The 24181-nt window shown below is 35.1% G+C and overlaps 4 protein-coding genes and 1 non-coding gene across 19 annotated transcripts; 3 read left to right on the top strand and 2 right to left on the bottom strand.

Moving 5' to 3' along the window:
- Nucleotides 1–1581: 1581 nt before the first annotated feature.
- LOC107795587 (uncharacterized) lies at nucleotides 1582–6006 on the bottom strand. Of its 14 annotated transcripts, none has more exons than XR_012695797.1 (4): nucleotides 5042–5886; nucleotides 3920–4070; nucleotides 3148–3451; nucleotides 1582–1825 (listed from the first exon to the last, which is right to left on the bottom strand). XR_012695797.1 is itself a non-coding variant. In XM_016618257.2 (3 exons), exons 1-3 carry the CDS (start codon nucleotides 5072–5074, stop codon nucleotides 1817–1819), a joined length of 243 nt encoding a protein of 80 aa, XP_016473743.1. In that variant the 5' UTR covers nucleotides 5075–5877; the 3' UTR covers nucleotides 1582–1816. The 14 variants fall into 14 exon arrangements, 2 of the variants coding, with proteins under 2 accessions (XP_016473743.1, XP_016473742.1); XR_001650154.2 differs by lacking the exon at nucleotides 3920–4070 and adding an exon at nucleotides 4882–5000 and having other exon boundaries at nucleotides 5084–5865; XR_012695796.1 differs by lacking the exon at nucleotides 3920–4070 and adding an exon at nucleotides 4882–4997 and having other exon boundaries at nucleotides 1582–3451; nucleotides 5084–5923.
- Nucleotides 6007–7291: 1285 nt separating this feature from the next.
- On the bottom strand, nucleotides 7292–9143 carry LOC107795589 (5'-3' exoribonuclease 3). 2 transcript variants are annotated; one of them, XM_016618259.2, is made up of 5 exons: nucleotides 8881–9143; nucleotides 8229–8395; nucleotides 8014–8133; nucleotides 7806–7866; nucleotides 7292–7688 (listed from the first exon to the last, which is right to left on the bottom strand). In XM_016618259.2, exons 2-5 carry the CDS (start codon nucleotides 8304–8306, stop codon nucleotides 7672–7674), a joined length of 276 nt encoding a protein of 91 aa, XP_016473745.1. In that variant the 5' UTR covers nucleotides 8307–8395; nucleotides 8881–9143; the 3' UTR covers nucleotides 7292–7671. The 2 variants fall into 2 exon arrangements, with proteins under 2 accessions (XP_016473745.1, XP_016473744.1); XM_016618258.2 differs by having other exon boundaries at nucleotides 8229–8408; nucleotides 8881–9142.
- A 4173-nt stretch (nucleotides 9144–13316) lies between these two features.
- On the top strand, nucleotides 13317–13398 carry TRNAS-UGA (transfer RNA serine (anticodon UGA)). The gene has a single exon. It is a non-coding gene; the product is annotated as a tRNA-Ser (tRNA).
- Nucleotides 13399–16489: 3091 nt separating this feature from the next.
- LOC107795590 (uncharacterized) lies at nucleotides 16490–17832 on the top strand. The gene is made up of 2 exons (XM_016618260.2): nucleotides 16490–17181; nucleotides 17284–17832. The coding sequence occupies exons 1-2, from the start codon at nucleotides 16675–16677 to the stop codon at nucleotides 17581–17583; spliced, it is 807 nt and encodes a 268-aa protein (XP_016473746.1). The 5' UTR covers nucleotides 16490–16674; the 3' UTR covers nucleotides 17584–17832.
- A 4247-nt stretch (nucleotides 17833–22079) lies between these two features.
- Nucleotides 22080–22523, top strand: LOC142165426 (uncharacterized). Its single transcript, XM_075223984.1, has one exon. The coding sequence runs from the start codon at nucleotides 22080–22082 to the stop codon at nucleotides 22521–22523; it is 444 nt and encodes a 147-aa protein (XP_075080085.1).
- Nucleotides 22524–24181: the final 1658 nt, after the last annotated feature.

The following is a 24181-nucleotide window of genomic DNA, read 5'->3' as shown; positions in this document are numbered from 1 at the left end:
ATTTAGCAAAAAATTACATATCACTAATATCCCTCGATTGTAATGTAAAATTTTCTTGAAACTCCCAGCAAAATGATGGTTAATATGTATGTCATCAAAAATTTGCTTTATCCAAAACCTATAGAAGAAATAAGAAATTTCAGTTAGAAAAAATATATATAACAGTGTAGACGGAACAAAATCAGGAGTAGACAGAAGATTATAAAAAACAAAGAAAAAAGAAGCAACAGAAAGTTAATGGCTAGACACTATTGTTCCTTTTCATTGGTTTGTCATAATTTTGTCACAGCCTTCATACAATAAATCATCACAATAACCTTCACAATTGTTATACGAACGAGCAAATGGTAAGATAGAAAGTACATATGAAAATGTGGCATAGGTCGGAAATGAAAATGGAGCAACACAAAGAAGCAGACTATTCTGTACCTGGCAAGAATTAGTAAGATAGCCATCTATATTGACAAATTCCTTCTTGTAGACACCAATCAGTAAGTCAATGGCTCCCTAGAGGTTCACAATTAAAAGAACATTCAGAATAGAAGCGGATGGGACAAAGGAGATACATTCAATATGAAAACCAATATATAACTCTTTACCAACAAAATTCTAGCTCCAAAAACCAAAGGGCAACTAGTACTGTAGGCTAAATGAGAAAAGCACTAATTAACATCCAAAGAATACAAACATCTGATATCTCCAAAGATGGCACATGGGGAAGAAAATCATTTCCAACAAATAAATACATGAAAACAAAATCATCTATCGGTCGCTCCAGGTCTAGTTTGACAGTTGGATCTGGAATTTGAAGTTCGTATCCCAAATAATCTCTGAGTACCCATACTTTAAGAAACTGAAAAGATCTAGCAGCAGAAATTTAGAAAGATATAGTATGGTATAATATAGTATAGTATAATATAATATAATGTTCAGTATAGATAAGATTGGATATACTGTAAGTAGCAATCTTATGAAGTATTTGCTGGAAATGCATTTATTTGGTACGATACAACCACTACTAAAAAATTGGTCTACGGTAATGGTTGAAAAACCGTTCCCACAGACTATCAAACCGTTGCCATAGGGATATTGGAACGGTTTACAACCCGTTACATCAGCCCGCGTGCCCATAGGTCTATTGGAACAGTTCTTGCAACGGTTTGCATCATCGTTACTATAGATACGTCTATCACAACGGTTTTCCCTTTGTCTGTTGGAACGATTTTTTTTTCAATCGGAACGATTTGAAACCGTTACTATATGGTTTATACAACGGTTCTTAACTGTTACCATATTATTTAAAGCAACACTTATGTAAGCTATTGCTATGGTTATGTTGGATATAGCAACGGTTTCTTTAAGCTATCGTAACGATTATATTGTTTTTGGAACGGTTTATAGATCATTCTGGAACAGTTTATAGGACCTATTGCAATGGTTTATATTGTCTACTGGAATGCCATTTGTGTCCTATTACAACGGTTATGGTAGGTTATTGTATCAGTTCGGTTAAAACTAAAATATAGCACCTGTTATAAATAAATATTTATATTTATATAATAAATTATAATAACACTAAAATTTAAATACATCACAAAATTAAACTATTAATAATATAAAATTATCCATCAAGCAAATAATATCCAAAAAGCAAATGTTCTACTCCTTAGTACATAAGTTTAGTATATTTCAAGAGAGTAAATAAGTTTCAAAAATGTTGGTAACAAAAAATTCCTAGAATATTCTTCTGTAACAATTCAAGATTCATCTCAAGTAAGGTCTAGTTCTTCGTTGTCTTCATCATCTATTTCTTGATCTACTCCACCTACAAAAGAGAGTAAATAAAGTTATTACCCTTCAAAAGAATCCGATCTAAGAATACTCATAGCACAAATTGCCATAAAAAAAGAAAAGAACATGAAAACTCCAGAACTAACAATAGTAGTTGCAAAACAAAAAGAAACTACAAAAGAAGTTCAAGTCTTCCAAGTTGGCCATAAGATGCCAAGCCATGACAGTAGTACCTTTTGAACTAGTATATTTTATTTTGTTTTCCTTATAGCCTATAAAGAATGATGCTAATATATGCTTTAAAGTATATGCTACATTTATATTATATCAATATAATCAGGAGAACAACTGAACAACCATCTCTGTGCTAAAATTAGTTAGATCTGGCTTGTCCATGTTAGTGCAGATATGTATATCATATGTTCTTCACCTACTCAACAATATTATATCTCACCATCTTTATCATTTTCAAAAGCCATTTATAAATTAATTTTAGAGTACAAACTTTTATTCATTTGGTCTATAATTAGTTAAGTTCCTTTTATTGGTCAAGGAAAATAGGTTGGAACATTTGACACTACAACTTTTTTTCTCTCTTTTACGCTACAGATAAACTGGCATAATCATTTCAAAATATAGCATGGCATGAGTGGGCTTCTACTCTCCCTTGCAATCAAAGAAATAGGGTATCCATAACCTTGGTACCATATCCTAGAATTTGTAGCACTGGAAAACAGAGCACAACTATTTGTGTATCTGGTTAGTTAGTCAAATTTCAAAATTATTTATCACCTAGAACTTGATAACACCTCAGATAGTTACCCAACTTATATGAGCTCTCCAGAAGAGAGTCAATTAACTACTCATGCATTTAGTATTCACTTGGTCCCATATGGAAATGCACAAAATCGTACCAAAGGGAGAAGGGGGGGGGAACCAGGAGCACTCGAACATAAAGACATATCATATGCTACTCATAAAGAATGAACATTTTTATTTAAAATAAGGCTCTTGATATGCACAAAATCAGTCAGTTGTTGTTCACTGCTGCACATTAGCAGGAAAAAATGACTGACAGTGACAGCCACATAACCTTCCATTTTCATGAAGAAGGAAAAGATCTAGAACAACTTTTGATATTTAACCATCGGATTTGGCTCACATATATTTGTGGCAGCCACCACGTTCATGCATTATGATATTTGGAGTGTATATAGCATAAAAATGACCAAGAATCTAAAGAAGGCATTATATAGCATAAAATTAACCAACACTGAAACGGAAGCTGTTATAAAAGAAGTTGGATACCAATAATACCGAAATAAGCACATTTATAGGAAGAAAAAAGGATATTACCATATCCACTCTGCCTTGAACAAAAGCAAAATCCCAACCAAGGAAAGAGGAGAAGAAGAAGAAATAGAAGAAGATGTATAACATTTGGTAGTTGACTGTTTACTTGAACAACAACTTGTTGTGCAGAGGAAGCTTCTACAGATGAACGTGCACTGAACCTTAACATGTCAAGATCAAGTCGCAAATCTGGGTTCTGACGCTGAAGTCGTGCGATGACGTTCATTGTAATATTTTGTTCCATAGCATCCTTTTGTTCGTTCAACTTTTCATGTATTCTTTGTTGCATCCTCTCTTCCGACAGATGCTAAAAGCAGTTAAGATAATAGAGGATGAAGAAGCAGGAAAATATGAGCACATGATTTTGAATATAGGCATATCTAGCAATCTAAGGCAGAAACAGTGGGAAAATCTGGAAGAATGACGGTCAAAAGAGCATCAACTCCTAACATGGAAACTATCACAACCAATAAAAGATGGGATCAAGGTTGTTTTATTTGTTAACTTAGCAACTTTCAGAGTCAAATAAGTCTGCAAATATGAATGTCAAGAACAACTCCCTCCTCTTCATACAAACTTGACACCACTTCAAGTATTTTTAACAGCTTACCTTGAGATTTGCACAGAAAGAAAACAGAAGAAGAGTTACACTACACATCAACAAAAAGAGATTTATGTGCATCTACGTGGAGAAAAAATCATCAAAACCTATCAGGATAAATAAATTACAAAATCAATAATGTAGTATGGTTGAATCACAAATTTGATATTCTACCTCAAAATGTAGAACGGCTAAACCAGAAGAGGACGTTGGAGATCCCAAAAAAGAATATACTTAAAAGAATTTCATAATTTTGTTATTTAATCATCTGCTTCCATCCAGTCCCAATCCGTATCATCAAACCCTTCCTCCTCTTCCGATGTTTCTACAATTGTATCATGTGAATTTTGTGCATGAGATGGAATATCTGGAACTAAGAGATGAAGTCCAAGGATTTAACTAAGAGATGAAGTCCAGTAACACAGGAAATTTGACTACACATATTACATATCTTTAACATAATCAGGTCCACAAATCACTTATGAAGAGATGGTCCACAATACAAACACTGAAGTTAGAGAAAAACATAAAGAATAAATAGTCAAAGCAGTACTATAATCTATTTTTCTTTTCTTTTTTTACTTATTTAATCTATAATCTGTTTAGTAAAGGAAGTTGAAGTTTTATAATTAACATGATTGCAAGAGGAGTATTCTAACCAACTGGTTATTCATTAGGATAAACCAAAACTTTTAACAGAGAGGCAAGATTGAAAAAAAAAATCTGCCGCACAATAAGTGGCTCCTGTGATAGACTTAATGGTGCTAGAATATACTTGCTTTCAGTCACAAACACTCATGCGCTTCTTTACATTTTGTAATTTGCTATAACATGATCTTAGATTTGGTCCTTGTTAACAATATATCTCAGCCATTAAAAAATATGGAGAGTAATTAGGCATCCAAAATACTTTTACCACATAGGAATATCCATAAATTAGGTATTAACCCAGCAATTGTATTACTATTTAGAGACATAAAATTAAACAAACAAGAAGAAACCCACAGAAAAACCAAAATAAAACAGCAGTAAATCATTAAAATTTATTCGGATCCAAACCATTTAAATACATTTACTAATGAAAATGAAGAAAGTTTCTAGTGTTTCTACTTAGAAAAGCAGACAACAATACTAACCTTTGACAAAAATTTGGCTTTTTTAATAATAACTTTAAGATGAGGAGCTAAAGTCTCTACCCTTATCGCACCATTTGTAGCTTCTCCAACCCCTACTACTACCAAAATTGCTTCACCTACTAATTTTTATCAAAACACAAAGGGAATCAGTGTATCTTACCATAAACTTATAGAAAAAATTAAGAGTCACCATGAGTATAACCTTTGCAGCTACTGAAAAATTAAGAGTCTCTGCCGGCAGAGTCCAAGCCAGATTCGGTTCGGTACCAAAAAAGCCGCACCTAAAAAGGCTCCGAAAAAGCAAATCCCGGCCAGACCATTATGGTACCCAGGAGCTAAGGCACCGGAATATCTGGATGGGAGTCTCGGCGGCGACTACTTGCTGAGTCCTCTATTTGCTGAGTCCTTACAATTTATTTGCTGGAATTAAGAGACCGTCGATCTACTTGTCGAGTCCTTGCAATTTGGGTATCTTCAGATTTGCTTGGGGGAGTATTCTTTGATAGTTTGATAGTTGAGAGAGTATTTATGAGTGGAAAGAGTTGTTCTTGTTCGATGTGCTCTAGGAAATAGTTCATCTGAGTGGGCTTAATCTATTTTGCTATTAGAAATTTTAAAAAAAAAACAGTTTAGGGTTTGGTTAAAGGAGGGAAAAATGAAAATAAAAATAAAATTGGATAAAGTTAGGAGGGAAATTGAACTGTCTCCATAGACCCATTTTGCAAAGAACCGTATCCACATATTGTCCTACTATTACGGTTACAACAACTGTAGCAGGAGAACACCCTATGGCGACGGTTATTTCATTTATGTAACGGTTTACTTGCAAAAATGTGCCGGTTGATTTGATATCCTATTGGAACGGTTATAACCATTGTTATAGAGGTCTTTAGTAACAGTTATATAACCGTTGGGGAAAATACCGTTCCTATAGGTCCAATTTCTAGTAGTGAAGAAGGAAATAGATAATACCAGATACTTAAATAATTTGATTAGGTTAACAGAAAGGGAAATATGGTAGTTCACATAATTTACATACAACTATATCTTTATCAACATGGAAAAAAGAGAGAAAAATTGACCACATTATCACACAGGTGGACTGTGACCACAGGACAGTTTCTATGTATCACTATATTAAGTTATAGAAACACATAATATAGACACACATGGTTATAGTTAGCTGTCTATTTTTTGTCTTTTACATTTTCAATTTAAATCAAACTTACACGCTTTTTAACCATAACCTTTTCAAAATAATTAGTTCTTCATAGATATAAATGTGATGGACAGTAAGACGTGCATTTCATACTTAATATGGTTGTACTTGAACATTGAAAATTCAAACTTGTAACTTAAAACTGCCATGTTTTTCCTATGTATCCTTCCTCTTCCAAGCTCGTGCCAACCAATTTTTTATTTTCTCTTGTAACCTAGTTGTATCCTTGTCCAGGACGCATACTTGCTTGCTAATCCCATTACTTGAGTTATTGAACTGATAGCTATTAACAGATTATACCGTCATATAACAAGGAAACAATTGGAACCTAAAAGAAATAATAAAGATTATGCAATCCGTTCTCAATTCTCCTTACCGACAAAAGTAAGACACTGGACATATATAAATTTTATTTCATCTACTCCATATGAGAAAAGTAGCAGGAAAACCAGAATGAGGGATTGAAAGAACCATGCTGGAGATATCAACATTCTTTTGCCAATTTTTCACCCTCAGTAACAATGTCCTCCAATAAATTCTCTCTACTTAACAATTACAGGGTATTCGTCAACCCAAACCCTCTTTCCTAAATTTATTTATCTCGTTTTCTCTGTCTAGGTTTTACTTATTAGATCTAAAGGAGAGTGAAAATCATAGATGATTAACTTTGACATCAATTGTAACAAAACTAAAACAGTTCATCTAAATTAATACAAATGGAGAAATTGTCAATTTGTTCTATCAGATTAATTTCAGATGGCAAACTAATTTAAACCAAAGAAACTATTTTTATTCCCTTGAAATTGGTACATCATACATAGAGCGAGTACCTTCCAATTGTTTCTTGTTAATTCAGTAAGCCAACTTTTGACGGCTTTCTCCAAATATTTTCTTAACTGATTATGATTAGGCCAAAGAGATAGAGAATAATTTACTGATGGCAGATAAGATGCCAGTATGAGATCATAACTTCAGAAATCCAAGATTTCATATCCTCTTCTATTCTTTCTATCATATGTATTTGTTGGTTTTTCTTAATTTACAATCACAAGAAACTAGAACCAGTTTGGATTGTGAACATATAATCAGGAAGAGATAAATGTTGTAGATAAATTTATGAAAGGAAACAGAAAGAAAATATTTTTGCAGAAACAGATGGAGCCTCAGCATTCAAATAAAAGTTACTTTGAGTGAGAAAAATTTCCTTCTTGGAACCAACATATATTCAGTTATTTGGATTCACAAACACAGAATAATTTCCCATAGTTCGTGAAATGATAAGAATTTTTCGTAACAGCATAATAGAAGTATAGAACTATATCGAGCAGTTCTTAAAGTTTCAGCTTTCAGAGCAAGACAACCACATCAAATTCCTACAACTTACTGCAGCGGCGGAGCTTGATAACACAATGGTACAACATCGTCATACTAAATCAAATTTCTAACCTAAAACTTCTATTCTGATAATAAGTTCTCCAAGTCTTTGCTGCATCCTTCCCCTTTTTTGAGTGCATACCTGCTTGTTGTCTATATATATATCTTGCCTATTCTGTTGACCTCTACACTTTGATTTATCTTTGCGGACATCCTGCAATCAAGGACAAATTCATTACATAATCAGCATAACTTGTTTCCCCGTTGTGATGACATAATCAGAAGAACGTGAAAAAAAGACCTAAAACAACACATCCAAAATCACACTGACCTCCCTTAAAAGAAAAGTGAACTTCATGTGACGCCAATTCCATCATTATCAAGTTTGCGTCCTGTGGAAGCACCAGGAAATATTGTAAAAAAACACTTGAAAGACGTCATGAAAGAGCACTTCAGCATAAAGCAAAAAAGGGCAAGGTAGGCTACTGTAGAGTATAACAGAAAAGAGAAGGAAAGAAAAGTAGGGTGCCACAAATTACCAAACCATACAAGCAATGCCGTGTATTAGGATCAAATCCTGGAAGATTCCTTTGCAACCGAATATAAGATATTATCTTATGCTCCCCTTTACCAGGCACACTAGCATCAGAGAGAATAACCTAAAAAGATCACGATGTAGAAGAAGCATAATGTATGACGGAAAAAGCATATCTCATAGAGCATGAGAGCAAGTGTCCAGCAGAAGTACACTTACCTTGATTCCCTGCCAACCAGAGTCTACATTCACTTTCAAACTTACATAGTATTGAAGTGCAGATGACAATAATTCCATGAATTTCGTTCCAGGTGTAATAACATTTGAATCCAACTTTTTAGTACTTAAATCTTCCTGTTCTATTTCATCATTCTCTCTTATTCTCCCTGCATCAGAGGCCTAAAAACAATAAAGTTCAATCTGCTTTCGTAGAAAAGGAAAAAAGGAAATAAAGGGAGAAATCCCTAAACTGTCAAAACTTCCAAATTATAGAAAAGAAAAAAAGGAAAGAAAGGGGGAAATCCCTAAACTGTCAAAACTTCCAAATTCCACTTCTAGAATGCACTTCTATATTGTTCGTTTGTAGCCTATATGTCTATTCCTGCTTTTTGTATGTTGAACTCGTAAATTCCCAAATTGGATATTCAAAACTTTTAGGTTTCCCTTTTACCAAATAATTTTAAACCCAATAATCTCACTTTTATTACTCACACAAGAACAATCAATATTCAAAATAATCAATTGCAGAAAACAACTAAAGAAACCAAAAAATTGCAGAACCCTTTTTTCGATTTCTGATTCAATCGGGAAAAAAAATTACGAAGAAGAAAAAAGAAACAGAACAAATTAAAGAGAAAGAAATTAAACTTACTCTTGTTTAGGCGGATAATCCAATGGTATAATTTGTGTAAAGTCTCTTGGAGAGATGAATTTTAGACACTACCATTCTGAGTTCTTTGCAACTTTCTGCATTTTGATGAAGTTTTGTGGCGACCTCTTAGGGATTTTAGCCTAATAGTAATTTGGAGGGATTTTAGGGTGAAAGAGAATTTGGAGGGATTACCGTGAAATTTTTGGAGCTTTCCTTTTTTTTTAAACTTTAGTTTTCGTCAGTTTCACGCCCTTATCCCGATGAAATCAATATTAAAGACCAGGCATTAACTTTTGTATAGACCAGAATAAGTTTGGTTGTGTATTTAAAAGATAAAATTGATTTTTAAAGACCAAAAAAAATTCTCATCCCTATAAGTACACTTTTAAGGACCATATTTAAAACTTGTCGCTAAATGCTGGTCCCTAATAAGGCTTTTACTTGTAGTGCATGTTGCACAATTGGTGTTCAAATTGAAATTGCCAATCAATAAATTTTGAAGGTGTTTGACTCTCCACCATTGATAGCCATTAAAAAGTTTTGAAGCTTTGAATTTGAGTTTGGATTTCAAAAACTATTATTTGTTTGGATTGGTGTTGTTGCAAACAATTGAGAATATTGTTTGGAGTTCATATCTCAATTTTGAGGGTGTTTGGTGAAGATATACTTGATTTTAGCTGAATTTGTAAATAATCCTTATTTAGAGCGGGTAATATATAAAATTAGGATAATTTTAGCAAAAAAAAAAAAAATTAAATATTGTATAGAAAGGAAAAATCCCAAATTTATAATGTCGATTATGCCAAAATCGGCCATCTATGCACTTGCCCCCTCAAAATCATGGGTTTCCTCTAGCCTTCTCGGCGATAAGTGGCCCATCATCGCCACACAGTATGTAGGGAGAAGTGCACGGTTAACCACTAATAACACATGTATTTACTTTTAAGCCACTGTTTAAAATGTCTTTAGTCTTTAGCCACTACTTTAATAAACTTTACCTGCCCGGACGAAAACACCTTTCTACTCATAAAGTTCAGGACCAAGTGTCCTTAACTTTTGAACTTGCAACTCTAAGTTCAGGACTTCAAGACTACATGTCCTTGACTTTTAATCTTGCAACTCTAAGTTCAGGACTACATGTCCTTAACTTTTGAACTTGGAACTCGAAGTTCAAGACCACCTGTCCTTAATTTCTAAGCTTGTAACTCTAAGTTAAGGACTACTTATCCTTAACTTTTGAACTTGTAAGTCTAAGTTCAGGACCTATTGACCGTAACTTTTGAGCTTGTTAGTCTAAGTTCAGGACCAAGTGTCCTTAACTTTTGAACTTGTAACTGTAAGTTCAGGACCAAGTGTCCTTAACTTTTGAGCTTGTTAGTCTAAGTTCAGGACCTATTGTCCTTAACTTTTGAGCTTGTTAGTCTAAGTTCATGACCTATTGTCCTTAACTTTTGGGCTTCTTAGCCTAAGTTCGGGACCTATTGTCCTTAACTTTTGAGCTTGTTAGTCAAAGTTTAGGACCAAGTGTCCTAAACTTTTGAACTTGTAATTCTAAGTTCAGGACCAAGTGTCCTTAACTTTTGAACTTAGAACTCGAAGTTCAGGACCAGGTGTCCTTAACTTTTGAACTTGTAATGAAAAGTTCAAAAGTAGAGAAACTATTACCTGCTATATGCGGGACAGACAGTTATCACCATCTACAAAATAAAAACTTCTAGTTTATCCTTTAAATTAGTTGCCAAGTGTATTTCTCATGCAGGTGCTTCGTTCAAACTATCTTAAGAGGAAATAGTTCTAATCAGTCCTAGAAAGGTACCACCTTCTGCTAATGAATCTTTTCTATCAAGTGTCTTATGCACACACTATCATGTAGCAGTATGCAAAACGAAGATGTTTGTCATCAATGGATATCCTCTGTAAACCCACTAATTATATGAGAAATTATCATCTAGAGTCGGAGACACCTTACAAAAAGAGAATCCAATGGAGTCCACGGCCGTCGCCGTCTCACAAACGGAGGCACAGTTCTTCTCCCTAATATGAAAGAGATAGAAGAAAGGGTAACACAGTCTTTTCATATTAATTTTAATATACTAGTGGCTATTATTGCGAAACATTAAAAATGCTGGATAAAAAGTAAATACCACTTTAAAAAGTGGCTACCCCACACAATTTTTACCAGTATGTATGATCATCCAACTTATGAAATTATTGGATTTAAAAGAGAAATAAAGACCCAATTAAACTTGTTCAAAAAATAAGAATAAGGGGGTAAATAAACGCACGTTTAATTTAAGTGTTCAAACAAGTTTTCTGAACAAGTCTAATGAGGTCTTTATATATTTTGCCAAGTAAAATCAACCGAGAGGTTGTGAGTTCGAGTCTCCCCAAGAGCAAGGTGGGAAGATCTTGGAGGGAAGGATGCCGGAGGTCTATTTGGAAACAGTCTCTCTACCCTAGGGTAGGGGTAAGGTCTGCGTACACACTACCCTCCCCAGACCCCACTAAGTTGGATTATACTGGGTTGTTGTTGTTGTTGTTGTTGTTGTTGTTAAAATCAATAAACTTAATTGTGTATAGGGGTGTACATAGGTCGGGTTGGTTCGGATTTTACGATTACCAAACCAAATCAATTGTGTCGGGTTATTAAATCTAAAGACCAAACCATACCAATAAAACTCGAGTTTTTCAATCTCGGATTTTTTCGGATTTTCGGGTTTTTTCTGGTAAAATCTTCGTAGAACAAAACATATAACTTGTGCTCAAAATATTTCTTTAATCCTAGTAAGATACAACTATATAAAGTATTTTCCAAGAAAATAATACAAAATATGAGATGTGTCATGACATTATCCTAAAATATTCAACAATAAAGACAATAAAATTATGTAATATAAATATTGCTAATTAAAAAGCCATAATAAAAATAAACATAATCTAAAAGTACTAAGTCATGCTAAAGTAAGTAGACTAATAAGGGAGTATTAATTACATGACTAAACGTTAAAGAAAAGATAAAAATAGGTTATACATTTAAATCTAAATTATTGCACAACAAAAAATAGATATTCAATACATTCACGTTCGTAGTATTGACTATTGAATTGAATGTCTTTTGTTAGCATTAGTATTGATTTGATTTTGGTTTGGGCTTTTGTTAGCGTTATTTAATTTACTAATATTGATGGCTATAAAACTTATTGGAACAGTCAAAAGTTCTAAGTCCTACCTTAAAATAATACCTTAAAAAATAAAATTATGAAAATTTTAAGAAATATTTATAAATTACATCACAATTATATATTAAATATATATAAAAAATTTATATACATAATGTCGGGTTGGTTTGGTTTCGGATTGATTTTCTTTAGTTACACCAAACCAAACCAATTATGGTCGGGCTTTTTTCCAACACCAAACCAAATCAAATCAAACCATAGTCGATTTTTTTTCTCGGTTTGACTCGGATTATCGGGTTGGTGCGGTTTGTCGGTTTCCTTTGTACACCCCTATTTGTGTATTACTAAATTCAACTCAATTTTATCCATCTTTCACATAATATCATTTTGTCCAGAATTGTTACCATACCGCATCTGTTTTTCTGTTTGGCAAGCCACAACATTAAAAATGTGAAGTGGCTTTTCCATATCAGCATTAAGAACAATTTTTACCTGAATATAAATTACCTCGGTTGAATTCGTTCCACCCTTTTGCCATGTATTTTATAGTACTCCGTTAATATTGTCACAAAGCTATGCACATTGATCCGTCTGTACTGGTCCCTCCAACATTCTAAAAAAAATTCACATGCTAGTATACAACATTCCCAAAATAATTTTACATAAACAAATGTAGAAGTAGAATAGATGTCTTCGGAAGTTTCCAAAATCAATTATTACGGGAGAGGCACAAGTGCACAACGAATACTCAAAAGTCAAAATCATAGTGCAGCAGGAAACATTGGACGTATTAGCAGGCCCATCTCCATGAGTATTTTGCCAATGATTGCATAAACTGCAAATTCTGAACCACAAGTAAATAAGCTTTTGAATTTTGATCGACATTGGATTTCATAAAAGAAGAGAACTCACCAATGAATCTTCTGCAAACCTTGAAAAAGGAAAAAACGTGTACTTCGACTATTACCTTTTTGAATTCATAGCCAAATGAAGGTGCCTATGGTAAATTTGCTCCACCTTCGTTGCAGTGAATACTACTGCTTGAATAAGTAATTGGAAGGAAAACTTAGAGGAAAATTTATTTCTCTTTAAACATTCAATCCACTTCTTTTCTTAGACCAAACAACAGAATGGTGATTAAAAAAGGAAAGGAACATTCAGTAGTTTCTTCTCTGCCCTTTGTTTAGTTTTCCATGAGAGAAGCAAGCCTGCGGTTTCGGGCAAAACACCGTATAATGTACACGGATCAAAGGTAAAGTCGATATGTCCGAGTGGTTAAGGAGACAGACTTGAAATCTGTTGGGCTTCGCCCGCGCAGGTTCGAACCCTGCTGTCGACGTTAATACGTGTTATTAAGTAATTTTTTTAAAATCCCACAAGTTGAGTTTGGGGAAGGTAAAGTATACGCAGACACTAAATTACTATTTCTGAAATTTGCCCATTGCAATTGTACTCTAAAACAGTTGGACTATTATGACAGAATTTGATTATATATTCAGAGAGTTTTGAACACAAACCGAAACAATTTGCATTCTATAAAATATTCTGCGTTTTTGTCAAAACTTTATTGTTATTTCTTTTGGTCTTTTCATGTTGATACTCAACTTAATCTGACTTTCTGGTAATATGGTTCACAATCAGATGAAATATTCGAGGTGCCTCAGTTATTTTCTTTTGATCTTAAAATGTCAACACATTAAAAAAGAATTCTCTAGTAACAGGACAATTTATATAGTCGTGAAACTTATAAATAGAAAAAGAATCAACCCTTGAAAAGATCATGGAAGAAAGATCAATCCTAATTGTGACCTGTGAGACATTATTGTTTGGAAATTTATTCATGAGTTAGTGGGGAGAAACTGTTAATAAAAGATTTAGCAAGTAAAGATGATTTTTGATAAATTCTTTTAGTTTATGCAATTGTGTAGCTAGTCAATAATAAATTTGAGACTATTAAACTTGAGTTAAGCAGGGTTCTATAGTCAAACTCTTTTGTTCGATGATAAAATTAAATATCATCTTTAAGATACAATATCATCAACAAAAAAAATCAATAGAAAGTTTAACTTTTATTTATGTACGAGTCGTATCATAGTTGGTAAAGGTAGACTTTGCGATGTTTTTCCATGTAAAATATCGGATGCTCATATAAGACTACGCTCAAAATACCCCCAATACATTATTATTCCTCCCACTTCACACTGTTACTTCACATTAGGGGTGTACCAAGAAAACCGACAAATCGCACCAATTCGATAATTCAAATCAAATCGGAAAAAAATCCAATTATGGTTTGGTGTTGGAAAAAAAATCCGACCATAATTGATTTGGTTTCGTTTTAACTAAAGAAGTCAAACCGAAACCAAACCAACCCGACAATTACATATATAGAAATTTTAGATATATTTAATATATAAATATACTTATTGTGATGTAATTTATAAACATTTCTTAAACTTTTTCATAATTTCATCTTTTTAGGTATTATTTCAAGGTTAGACTTAGAACTTTTGAATGTTCCAATAAGTTTTATAGTCATTAACACTAGTAAATTAAATAGTGCTAACAAAGCCCAAATCAAAATCAAATCAATACTAATGCTAATACAAGACATTCAATTCAATACTACGAACGAGAATGTATTGAATATCTATTTTTGTTTTGCGACAATTTAGATAAAAATGCATAGCCTATTTTTATTTTTTTCTTTAGCGTTTACTCATGTAATTAATACTCTCTTATTAGTCTACTTATTTTAGCATGACTTAGTACTTTTAGATTATATTTATTATGACTATTTAATTAGCAATATTTATATTACATAATTCTATTATCTTTATTGTTGAATATTAAGGATAATACCAAGACATATCTCATATTTTCTATTATTTTCTTGGAAAATACTTTATATAGTTGTATCTTACTAGAATTAAAGAAATATTTTGAGCACAATTTATATGTTTTGTTCTACGAAGATTTTACCGGAAAAAAACCCCCCCCGAAAAAACCCGAATAACCCGAAAGCCCGAGAATATCCGAGAGTGAAAAACCCGAGTTTTATTGATTTGGTTTGGTGTTTAGATTTAATAACCCGACACAATTAGTTTGATTTGGTAATTATAAAATCCGAACCAATCCGACCTATATACACCCCTACTCCACGCGAAAGTACATTTATCATTATTATTTTTAGCATACTCTTAACACTATCTTTATTTTGATTCTTTTGTTTACAACAACATACTTAGTATTATCCCACATCGTGAGATTTGGGGAGAGTAGTGTGTACGCAAACCTTACCCCTACTTTGTGAGGATAGAGAGTCTATTTTTTGATTCTTTTGTTTGATTTATTAAAACTATAATATGAAAAATAGTGTAATATGGGAAAACGATGTTGTCTATCGTTTACATTTCAAGTCAAACCAGGGCTATACGCGAAACCATAAATTAATGTAACAATTGGATTGGATTAGCTTAGTTCCAACGTATCCAAATGATAATTTCACTTATCAATAACTAACAACAACAAACCCCGTGGAATATGAGCAGTGGAAGAGCCAAAATTTTTACTAGAGGACTCAAAATATAAATAAGTAAGCATGCAAAGAAATTAAGGAGAGTCAACATATAGTATATATACATAAAATAAATATTTAATCTATCTCCGCATGTAAATTTTTGAAGAAGGGTTGTCAATTAACTCCCCTTGCTAATGAGTGGCTTCGCCGCTGGATATGAGAAGCATAGTGTGTATGTAGATTTTACCTCTAAATACAGAAGTTTTTTTCTGATAAAACCTCGGCTCAAGAAAAAAACAATATCAATATCAAGATAATAAGAAAATTAAAGCAAAAGAAATAAAAGGTAATAATATACACCAAAAAATAAGCAAATACGAGAAAAATATACTATTAATGTTAAAAAAAGCATTCAACAAATTTAATTTCTTTCAAAAAATTTATTTGAACCTTCATCAATGAACCAAAAATACCATATGACCCTTACAAATAGTAATTTCTTTCATACAAATTTAAAATTCTGAGTATCTGGGCGTATGAAAAGTCGACAACAAATCGACACGTGGCAAAATTTTAACTTGTACGATTTCATTTCCTTAGCACATAATTAATTCAAGATGTGATTTGAGGTGGGGCCCAAAGAGCACCCAACCAATTCAAATTCCTCTCCAGGCGCATTTCACGTGGCCCCATGACTCCACGTCAACAAATCAGAATCTTCCTCCAACTCTAAATCTCCACGTCAACAAAAAATATCCTGGACAAACCAAAGGAAACATCTCTTCCCGAGCCACAAGAAAAAAGCTTTTGTTCCCTTACGTACCTACCACCTGTCACTCCTTCTCACCATTCACTTCTCCCCCTTACGCTGTCGTTTTATATACATACCCCCGCCCGCATCCCTAGGTCTTCCTCGTTTCACAAATTCTCTTTTTTTATCACATTACATTTATACCCCTCGCCGTAGTTCCTAAGGAAGAATTGGTGTTTCTGTGATTTTTGTTTAAACTAAAAGTGGTTTCACTCATTTCCAGCTGCAACTAGCTTCCTCTTTTCTCTCCCCTAAATTCTTTGTCTAAGAGAATATAGAAAAGGATGAAAAACTGTGAGCTTTGTAAGGGATTGGCTAGGATGTACTGTGAATCGGACAACGCGAGTTTGTGTTGGGACTGTGATGCGAAGGTTCACTCGGCTAATTTTCTGGCGGCGAGGCATTCTAGGTCTTTGCTCTGCCATGTGTGTCAATCGCCGACGGCTTGGTCGGCGGACGGACCAAAGCTTGGACCGACGGTCTCCGTATGTGAGAGGTGCGTGGATGGATACTACCACAGGGAGGAGGTAGAGGAGAGTGAAAGCGTGAACGATGAAGGAAGTGCCACGGAGGATGAAGATGATGAGGATGAAGATGATGAGGATGAAGATGACGAGGAAATTGACGATGAAGACGAAATTGATTCGGAGGATATTGATCAAGTTGTACCGGGGTCATCTACGCCGCCTCCACCGCCGGCTAGTTCATCCAGCAGCGAAGATTCATCTGAAGGCCGTCGGAATGTTACGTTGAAGCGAAGGCGTGAAAATGATGCGGATCTTCATTCAGATGTATGAGATTTTCTAGATTTTGATATTTTAGTTTTTTATATATATTTCTCTTTCATTTTTCGTGAGGTTGAATACTGAAAGACTTAGTGTTTATGGTTATAGGATGATAGCGGACGTTCATTATGTCACCGGAGAATCCACACAACGCCGTCGGCGGCAGTACACGGCGGTGACGAGGTAGCGGCTGTTGTTGTTTCAACGAAAATGAGAACGCCGGCTAAGATACAAAGAACGGAAGCGAGCCGAGCGGATCGGCTGACGGCGCCTGGATGCACGGGGATAATGGAGTATATCAGGAGAAATAATCGGCAGAGGATAAGCTCCAGGACGGCGATCGCCGAGCTCTGTAGACTCGGTGCTGACTCAACGACCGTTGATCTGGAAAGCTCGGAGACGTCGTAACCGTCGGCTTGACCATTCGTTTCACTTACATTACGTCATTTCTACTTTGGTTACTTACCCTTTACCCAAACTTGTAGTCGGTGGATTTGAGATGATAGTTATAGGATAAGAGTGGATTTGTTCTAAGTACTAATCTTTTTAGAGTTAGGACCATTTGCTAGTATATGTTATTTTTATGTACTGTATGTAATTTATTTAGGATAATTACTACTAATATTAAGAAGAGGAATGTTTTAAACACATTTCTAACAATATCTTGCCACAACGCATTACTTCTTTTTCCTTTCTCTTTGAGTTATTGTTTAGTTCACTAACGAAATAACCGTGCACGTATACTGCCATTTGGTCCCAGCGTTCTCTCATACTACAACGAATTCAAGATTTTAATTAAGTTTAGTAGAAGTTAGCGAACATCATTACTCGTTTGCAATTTATATGAGGGTTTCATTTATATTCTAATAAGTAATTTTTACAATATCAGATTAATATAACTCGTTTGAACAAATTATGTCCTTTTTTTAGATTTTTGTTATTTTGTTGTTATTATTGTTTATTGCTAGTGGCTTTTTTTCGTCTTTTCTTGAGTTGATAGTCTATCGAAAATATTCATTTTTACCTTCTTAAGGTACGGATAAGATCCGCATATATACTACTTTTTTCATACTCTACTGGTGAGATTATATTTGATTTGTTGTCCTCCTTAGACTCCCGTGAGATCATACTTAATTTGTTGTGTGAGATTATAGTTAATTTGTTGTTATTATCGTGAAAACCAGCCGAATGTAATGATTTCTAAGGAACCTTAAGCCTCTCACGAGAAAGTAGAAACCCATGGTGAGTGGTTTGTTAGAGATGTTGGTTGCACCACTCGTTTTTAGCACCTCTAATTTAGAAATGGTACAGAACACTGCAGACTACAGCAATTTGAGGTTATTTTAAGTGTGGGAAATTGTATGGAGTAGTTTTTCTCTTCCAAAAAAAAGTATGGAGTGGTTCAAATTCAACAAGATAGACGAATGGCTGAAAACTTTGGTAATTAAACAGAATATATATATATTCAAAATTGTCTGCGTTTGCCAAACACCACTCATTCATTTCTTTTCTTTTACTTTTATTATAAATCACAATGATGACTCGTTTTCATGAGATTAGTGAACCTAATTTATTCTCCTTTTATTTTGTCCATTATTTTATTCGGGATTTGTTCACAAGATATTTTCAAGTTATTTTATTATAGTTTGTAAATATCTGGAGGTTGATAAGACTTTGATAGTGGCCATAATTTGAGGATTAGTGTCCCACCTCTCATCCTTTTGAATTATTAAGCAAACTATATTTGTGGCCGGCAATCACATCAGCTTGGACAAAGCTTTTCATGTAGGCATCACCCTCTCAAATTTGGAGAAAACTGCTAAGAAATATTATAGAACAAAGCCCATGGTTTTCTTATATCGTCCAATCTATGCTCTTTTTTCCTAATTTATACTACAAATGCTTTCATATTTCTATCTTGCCACTTCCTCACGTCTATGTCTGTAAACCATTTTTCTTTTGAGCTTAGCTTCTGTGTACTCATGATGTAAAAATGTTAATACATTTATATTATCAGATCATTTACGAATAGATATTTTTTAAAAGTAAAATTAATAACTTAAAAATAAAGCACGTTATCTTTTACGACAAGTTAAGATATATTGATAATGAAAATTATATTTTTTTTTATAACCATAGTGTTTGGGTCAGCTTGCGCGCACCTCGACTAATTTCACGAGATACCTGCCACTTCCCACCAGCAACAGCCAACAAGTATCAGGTAACTCTATCCACCAAGACTTGGATAGATGGGAAGAAATCACCTAGTGTTTTTTGCCTCCGCTAAGATTTAAACTATATTTTATACCAACAATATATATATATATATAAGTTAAAAATCAATTTTGTTGTATAGCTTTCTCATGAATTATCGCTCACTTGTTATTAAAACTACAAAAAAGCTATCAACAAAAAGACATTATATTGCATCTACCTCACCTTTCAACCATGTCGTACGTGTTAGAAATAAGAACTAGCTTAATTGTTTCCTGCAGATATAAAATTCTCTGTTTCTTTTTCTTTTTGCATAAACATTTCCTTTTCCAGACGCTTGACAAGCCGATTGAATATGAATAACTTACTAGACAAATTTGACAATAACCGAAAAAACCCTACTTTGCATGCTAAAATAGATTATTGATCGCACGACAATATAATGTTACGTATTCATTAGTAAAAATAAGTTAATTTTAAACTTTTTGTTTTATCCTTAATAAAGTTATGACGTATTTAAGACTATAAGTTTCAAAAAAAATTATTTATTTTTTAAATTTAGTGTTCACGCCAAACATATTCACGTACAATGGAACGAAGAGAGTACGGAATTTGTCAATTATATTGGGTGAACATCGTTTGAGGTTGTAAATTATTTAATTGTGATTAATTTACGACTAAACCAAGAATAAATATACACAGTTTTGAGTTTTTAAATCAAACGCCACGAAACTTGTAGGTGAAACCGTGAAAGTAGGGGTTTCTTGTGTCCTACAAGCGTTGGTTGTCGTTTTACTAGACGCAATTGTGAAATATGAAAATAAAGCCATTCCAACAAGAAGAATAAATAAAGACCACTTGTGGGATATAGTAAAATAATTTGATTAATTCAGAAGAAAAGAAAAAGGAGAATAAGGTAGACTTCTTCTATATATCTTGTGGTATAGAATTCATCTGACACATAAAAACAGTTTATTTGAAATGGCTTTTATCAATATGTGGCTATGATTTAAATTACTGTGCAAGATATTATGAGAGGTCGCCTTACCATGTAAATCCATCTTTAAATTGTGACCATCATTTATACTCCATATTTTATGATATGTGATTAATAGCCTATTTGGCCAAGCTTATTTTTGGTCAAAAGTGTTTTTTATGGTCAAAAGCACTTTTGGCCTCAATTTGAGGTGCTTGGCCAAGCTTCTGGAAGGAAAAAAGTGATTTTGAGGAGAAGCAGAAGCAGTTTTGGAGAAGCAGAAAAAAGTAGCTTCTCTTCAAAAGCACTTTTTTGAGAAACACTTTTGAGAAAAATACACTTAGAAGCAGTTTTTTAAAGCTTGGTCAAACACTAATTGCTGCTCAGAAGTGCTTTTCAAACTAATTAGCCAAACACAAACCGCTTCTCACCAGAAGTACTTTTGTAAAAAAAATACTTCTCAAGATAAGCTGATTTTTGCAGCTTAGCCAAACGGGCTATAAGACTCATCCAAAGAATGGTCCCTACGGGTGAAGTGATTCGTTAATCCATACAGTGTCCTCAAATGACTAATAACGAGGCCAAGTATGGGGCCGTAATTGCACGATTGAAATTAGCCCTCAAGTATGACGCTCGACGACTCGTCCTTAACTGTGACTCCCAACTCATGGTAAATCAAGTCACTAGGACTTTTCAAATCAAGGAACAGAGACTGCAGAAGTACCAGACAGAAATTCACAAACTACTACCAGAATTCGACGAATGCCGCCTCGACCAGATACCCCGGGCGCAGAACATCGAAGCAGATGGTTTCGCCAAACTAGCGGCAGCTACCAAAAATATCAGCAAAAAAAATGTGGTCACCCTCCTCCATTCCTCAATAGACCAGGTCAAGGTACATTCTATAAATTTAACTTGGAACTGGCGCAACCGCATCATAACATATTTTCAGGAAGGGACGCTACCACAAGATAAGAAAGAAGCCAAAAAACTTCGAATACAGGCGGCCAGGTACAGCCTCGTAAACCATGACCTTTACAAAAAGACATTCGGCGGCCCACTGGCCAAATGCCTTGGGCCAGATCAAACAAGGCGGATGGTAGGGGAAGTACACGAGGGTCACTGCGGTGCCCATACCGAGAACCGAGCCCTAGTCAGATGCCTCATCCGGGCAGGAGACTACTGACCTACCACGAAAAACGAAGCCATAAATTACGTCAAGAAATGTGAGCAATGCCAAAAATATATCCCTATGATACACCAAGCAAGAGAACTCCTGCATTCTATCACTTCGCCATGGTCATTTATAAAGTGGGGAATGGATATCGTCGAACCCCTCCCAGCAGGCCGAGTTAAGGTACGCTTCCTTTTGGTTTTAACTAATTATATTTCCAAATGGATGGAAGCAGGTGCGTACACCCAAATACGCGAGCAAAAATTCATCGCATTCATATGGAAAAATATAATATGCTGCTTCGACATTCCCAAAGAAATCAGCTGCGATAACGGGCCTCAGTTCGTCGGGAAGAAAACGACCGAGTTTTTTAAAAAATGGCGCATTAAACGGATACTCTCCACGCCATACCATCCCGCCAGTAATGGTCAAGCTGAATCCTCCAACAAAACAATATTAAATATATTGAAGAAGAAGCTCGAGGACGTCAATGGGCTATGGCCAGAAGTGCTATCAGAGGTATTATGGGCATAACGTACCATGTCGAAAACTAGCACAGGCGAGACGCCGTATTCGTTAGACTACGGGACTGACGCAGTTATACCCATCGAAGTCGGAGAACCTAGCCTAAGATACTCCAATGAGAGTGGACCAAGCAACGACGAAAGCAGATTACAAGACCTGGATGGAGTCGAAGAGCGAAGGGATATGGGTCACATAAGAATGGTAGCCCAAAAACAAAAGGTAGAAAGGTACTATAACAAGAAGGCCAAAGTACGACCACTCAGAGTCGGTGACTATGTTCTCAAAGCCAAAACACAAGCAGCGAAAAACCCGAATGAAGGAAAATTGGGAACAAACTGGGACGGGCCATATAAAATCACAGCAACAGCAAACAAAGGAGCATTCCAATTAGAGACAATGGAAGGAAAACTACTACAAAATAATTGGAATGTCACCCACCTCAAATACTTCCACTTCTAAAAAGAGACATCGCCTAAGTCGTACTCTTTTTCTCTCACCCGGGTTTTGTCTCAATCGGGTTTTCTCGAGGAGGTTTTTAATGAGGCGACGAGGGAGACGTCTCGAGGTTTGAAGTATTGTTCATTGCCCCACCTGTTGACGTCATCTCCAGGCCGGGCAATGAAGGGACTAGGTATAAAGTATCTCCATTGTATGTACGAAGTCCATATGTATCTCCATTGTAGATATAAAGAATCTCCATTGTATGCACGAAATCGACATATCTCGCCATTGTACGCACGAAGTCAACATATATTTCCGACATGAATATAGTCACTCCATTATGTATACGAAATCAACACGCATTTCCAACGTATAAATAAAATCGGCATATGCGACACTCCAGCGAATACAATAGAACGCCATCCTCACAACGGGATACTACTTCGGCACCAGCTCAAAAGTAACATCCCAATGGCTAAGGCCATCGTCAAAAGATGAGTTCGACATAGTTCGGACCATAACGAGATACTACTTCGGCACCAGCTCAAAAGTAACCTCCCAATGGCTAAGGTCATCGTCAAAAGATGAGTTCGACATAGTTCGGACCACGACGAGATACTACTTCGGCACCAGCTCGAAAGTAACATCCCAATGGCTAAGGCCATCGTCAAAAAATGAGTTAGACATCATTCGAATCACGACAGGATATTACTTCGGCACCAGCTCGAAAGTAACATCCCAATGGCTAAGACCATCATAAAAAAAATGAGTTCGACATCATTCGAACCACGACGGGATACTACTTCAGCACCAGCTCGAAAGTAACATCCCAATGGCTAAGGCCATCATTAAAGGATGAGTTCGACATAGTTCGGACCACGACGAGATACTACTTCGGCACCAGCTCAAAAGTAACATCCCAATGGATAAGGCCATCGTCAAAGAAAAAAAATGAGTTTGACATCATTCGAACGATGACGTGATACTACTTCGGCACCAGCTCGAAAGTAACATCCTGATGGCTAAGGCCATCGTAAAAAAATATTAGTTCGAATTCACTCTAAACACAACGGGTTTAATATTTCAGCAAAGGTTACCACCGAATCGACAAAATGATTTTTTATTATAGCAAATATATTACAAGTACCTGTATTTACAAAGGGCTCAAAGACGCCCTTACAAAAATTGCGAAGTAAAAGTAAATACAAACCAAATATTACACATCATTTCCGGTGGCATACACGTCTTCGTACCAAGAGTCGGAGGCAAGTCTGTTCGCATCATCATAATTAATATCATCCCCGTCAGGCATGAGAGGATCGTATCTGCATGCCTCACGAGCTGCACGGGCCTTGGCATGCACATTTCGAAGCTCTACTTCGGACACCCTCCCGTCAACATAAAGAGCCTTATACACATTGAGCTGGGCTTTAACGTGAACCCACAACTCATACAAATGTCGAGGTACGACAGGATCAACTGAAGCATGAGATGTAGAAGGCTGCGACCGTCGTCGTACGTCCTCCATTTTCAAAGAAGCCACTTGATCATTTAACGCGGACAGTTCCACTTCCAACCCTTGAATACGCCCCTCAAGTCTCGCTATCTTAAGCGCAGACGCCTCCATCTCCTTGGCCCGTTCCAACATACAAACACGGAGGGCATATTCTAAAACT

Source organism: Nicotiana tabacum, chromosome 10, assembly GCF_000715075.1.
Source record: "Nicotiana tabacum cultivar K326 chromosome 10, ASM71507v2, whole genome shotgun sequence".
In the NCBI taxonomy this organism is placed as follows: domain Eukaryota; kingdom Viridiplantae; phylum Streptophyta; class Magnoliopsida; order Solanales; family Solanaceae; genus Nicotiana; species Nicotiana tabacum.
Note: the sequence above shows the minus strand (reverse complement) of the source record. Positions and strands in the feature narration are given on the sequence as shown.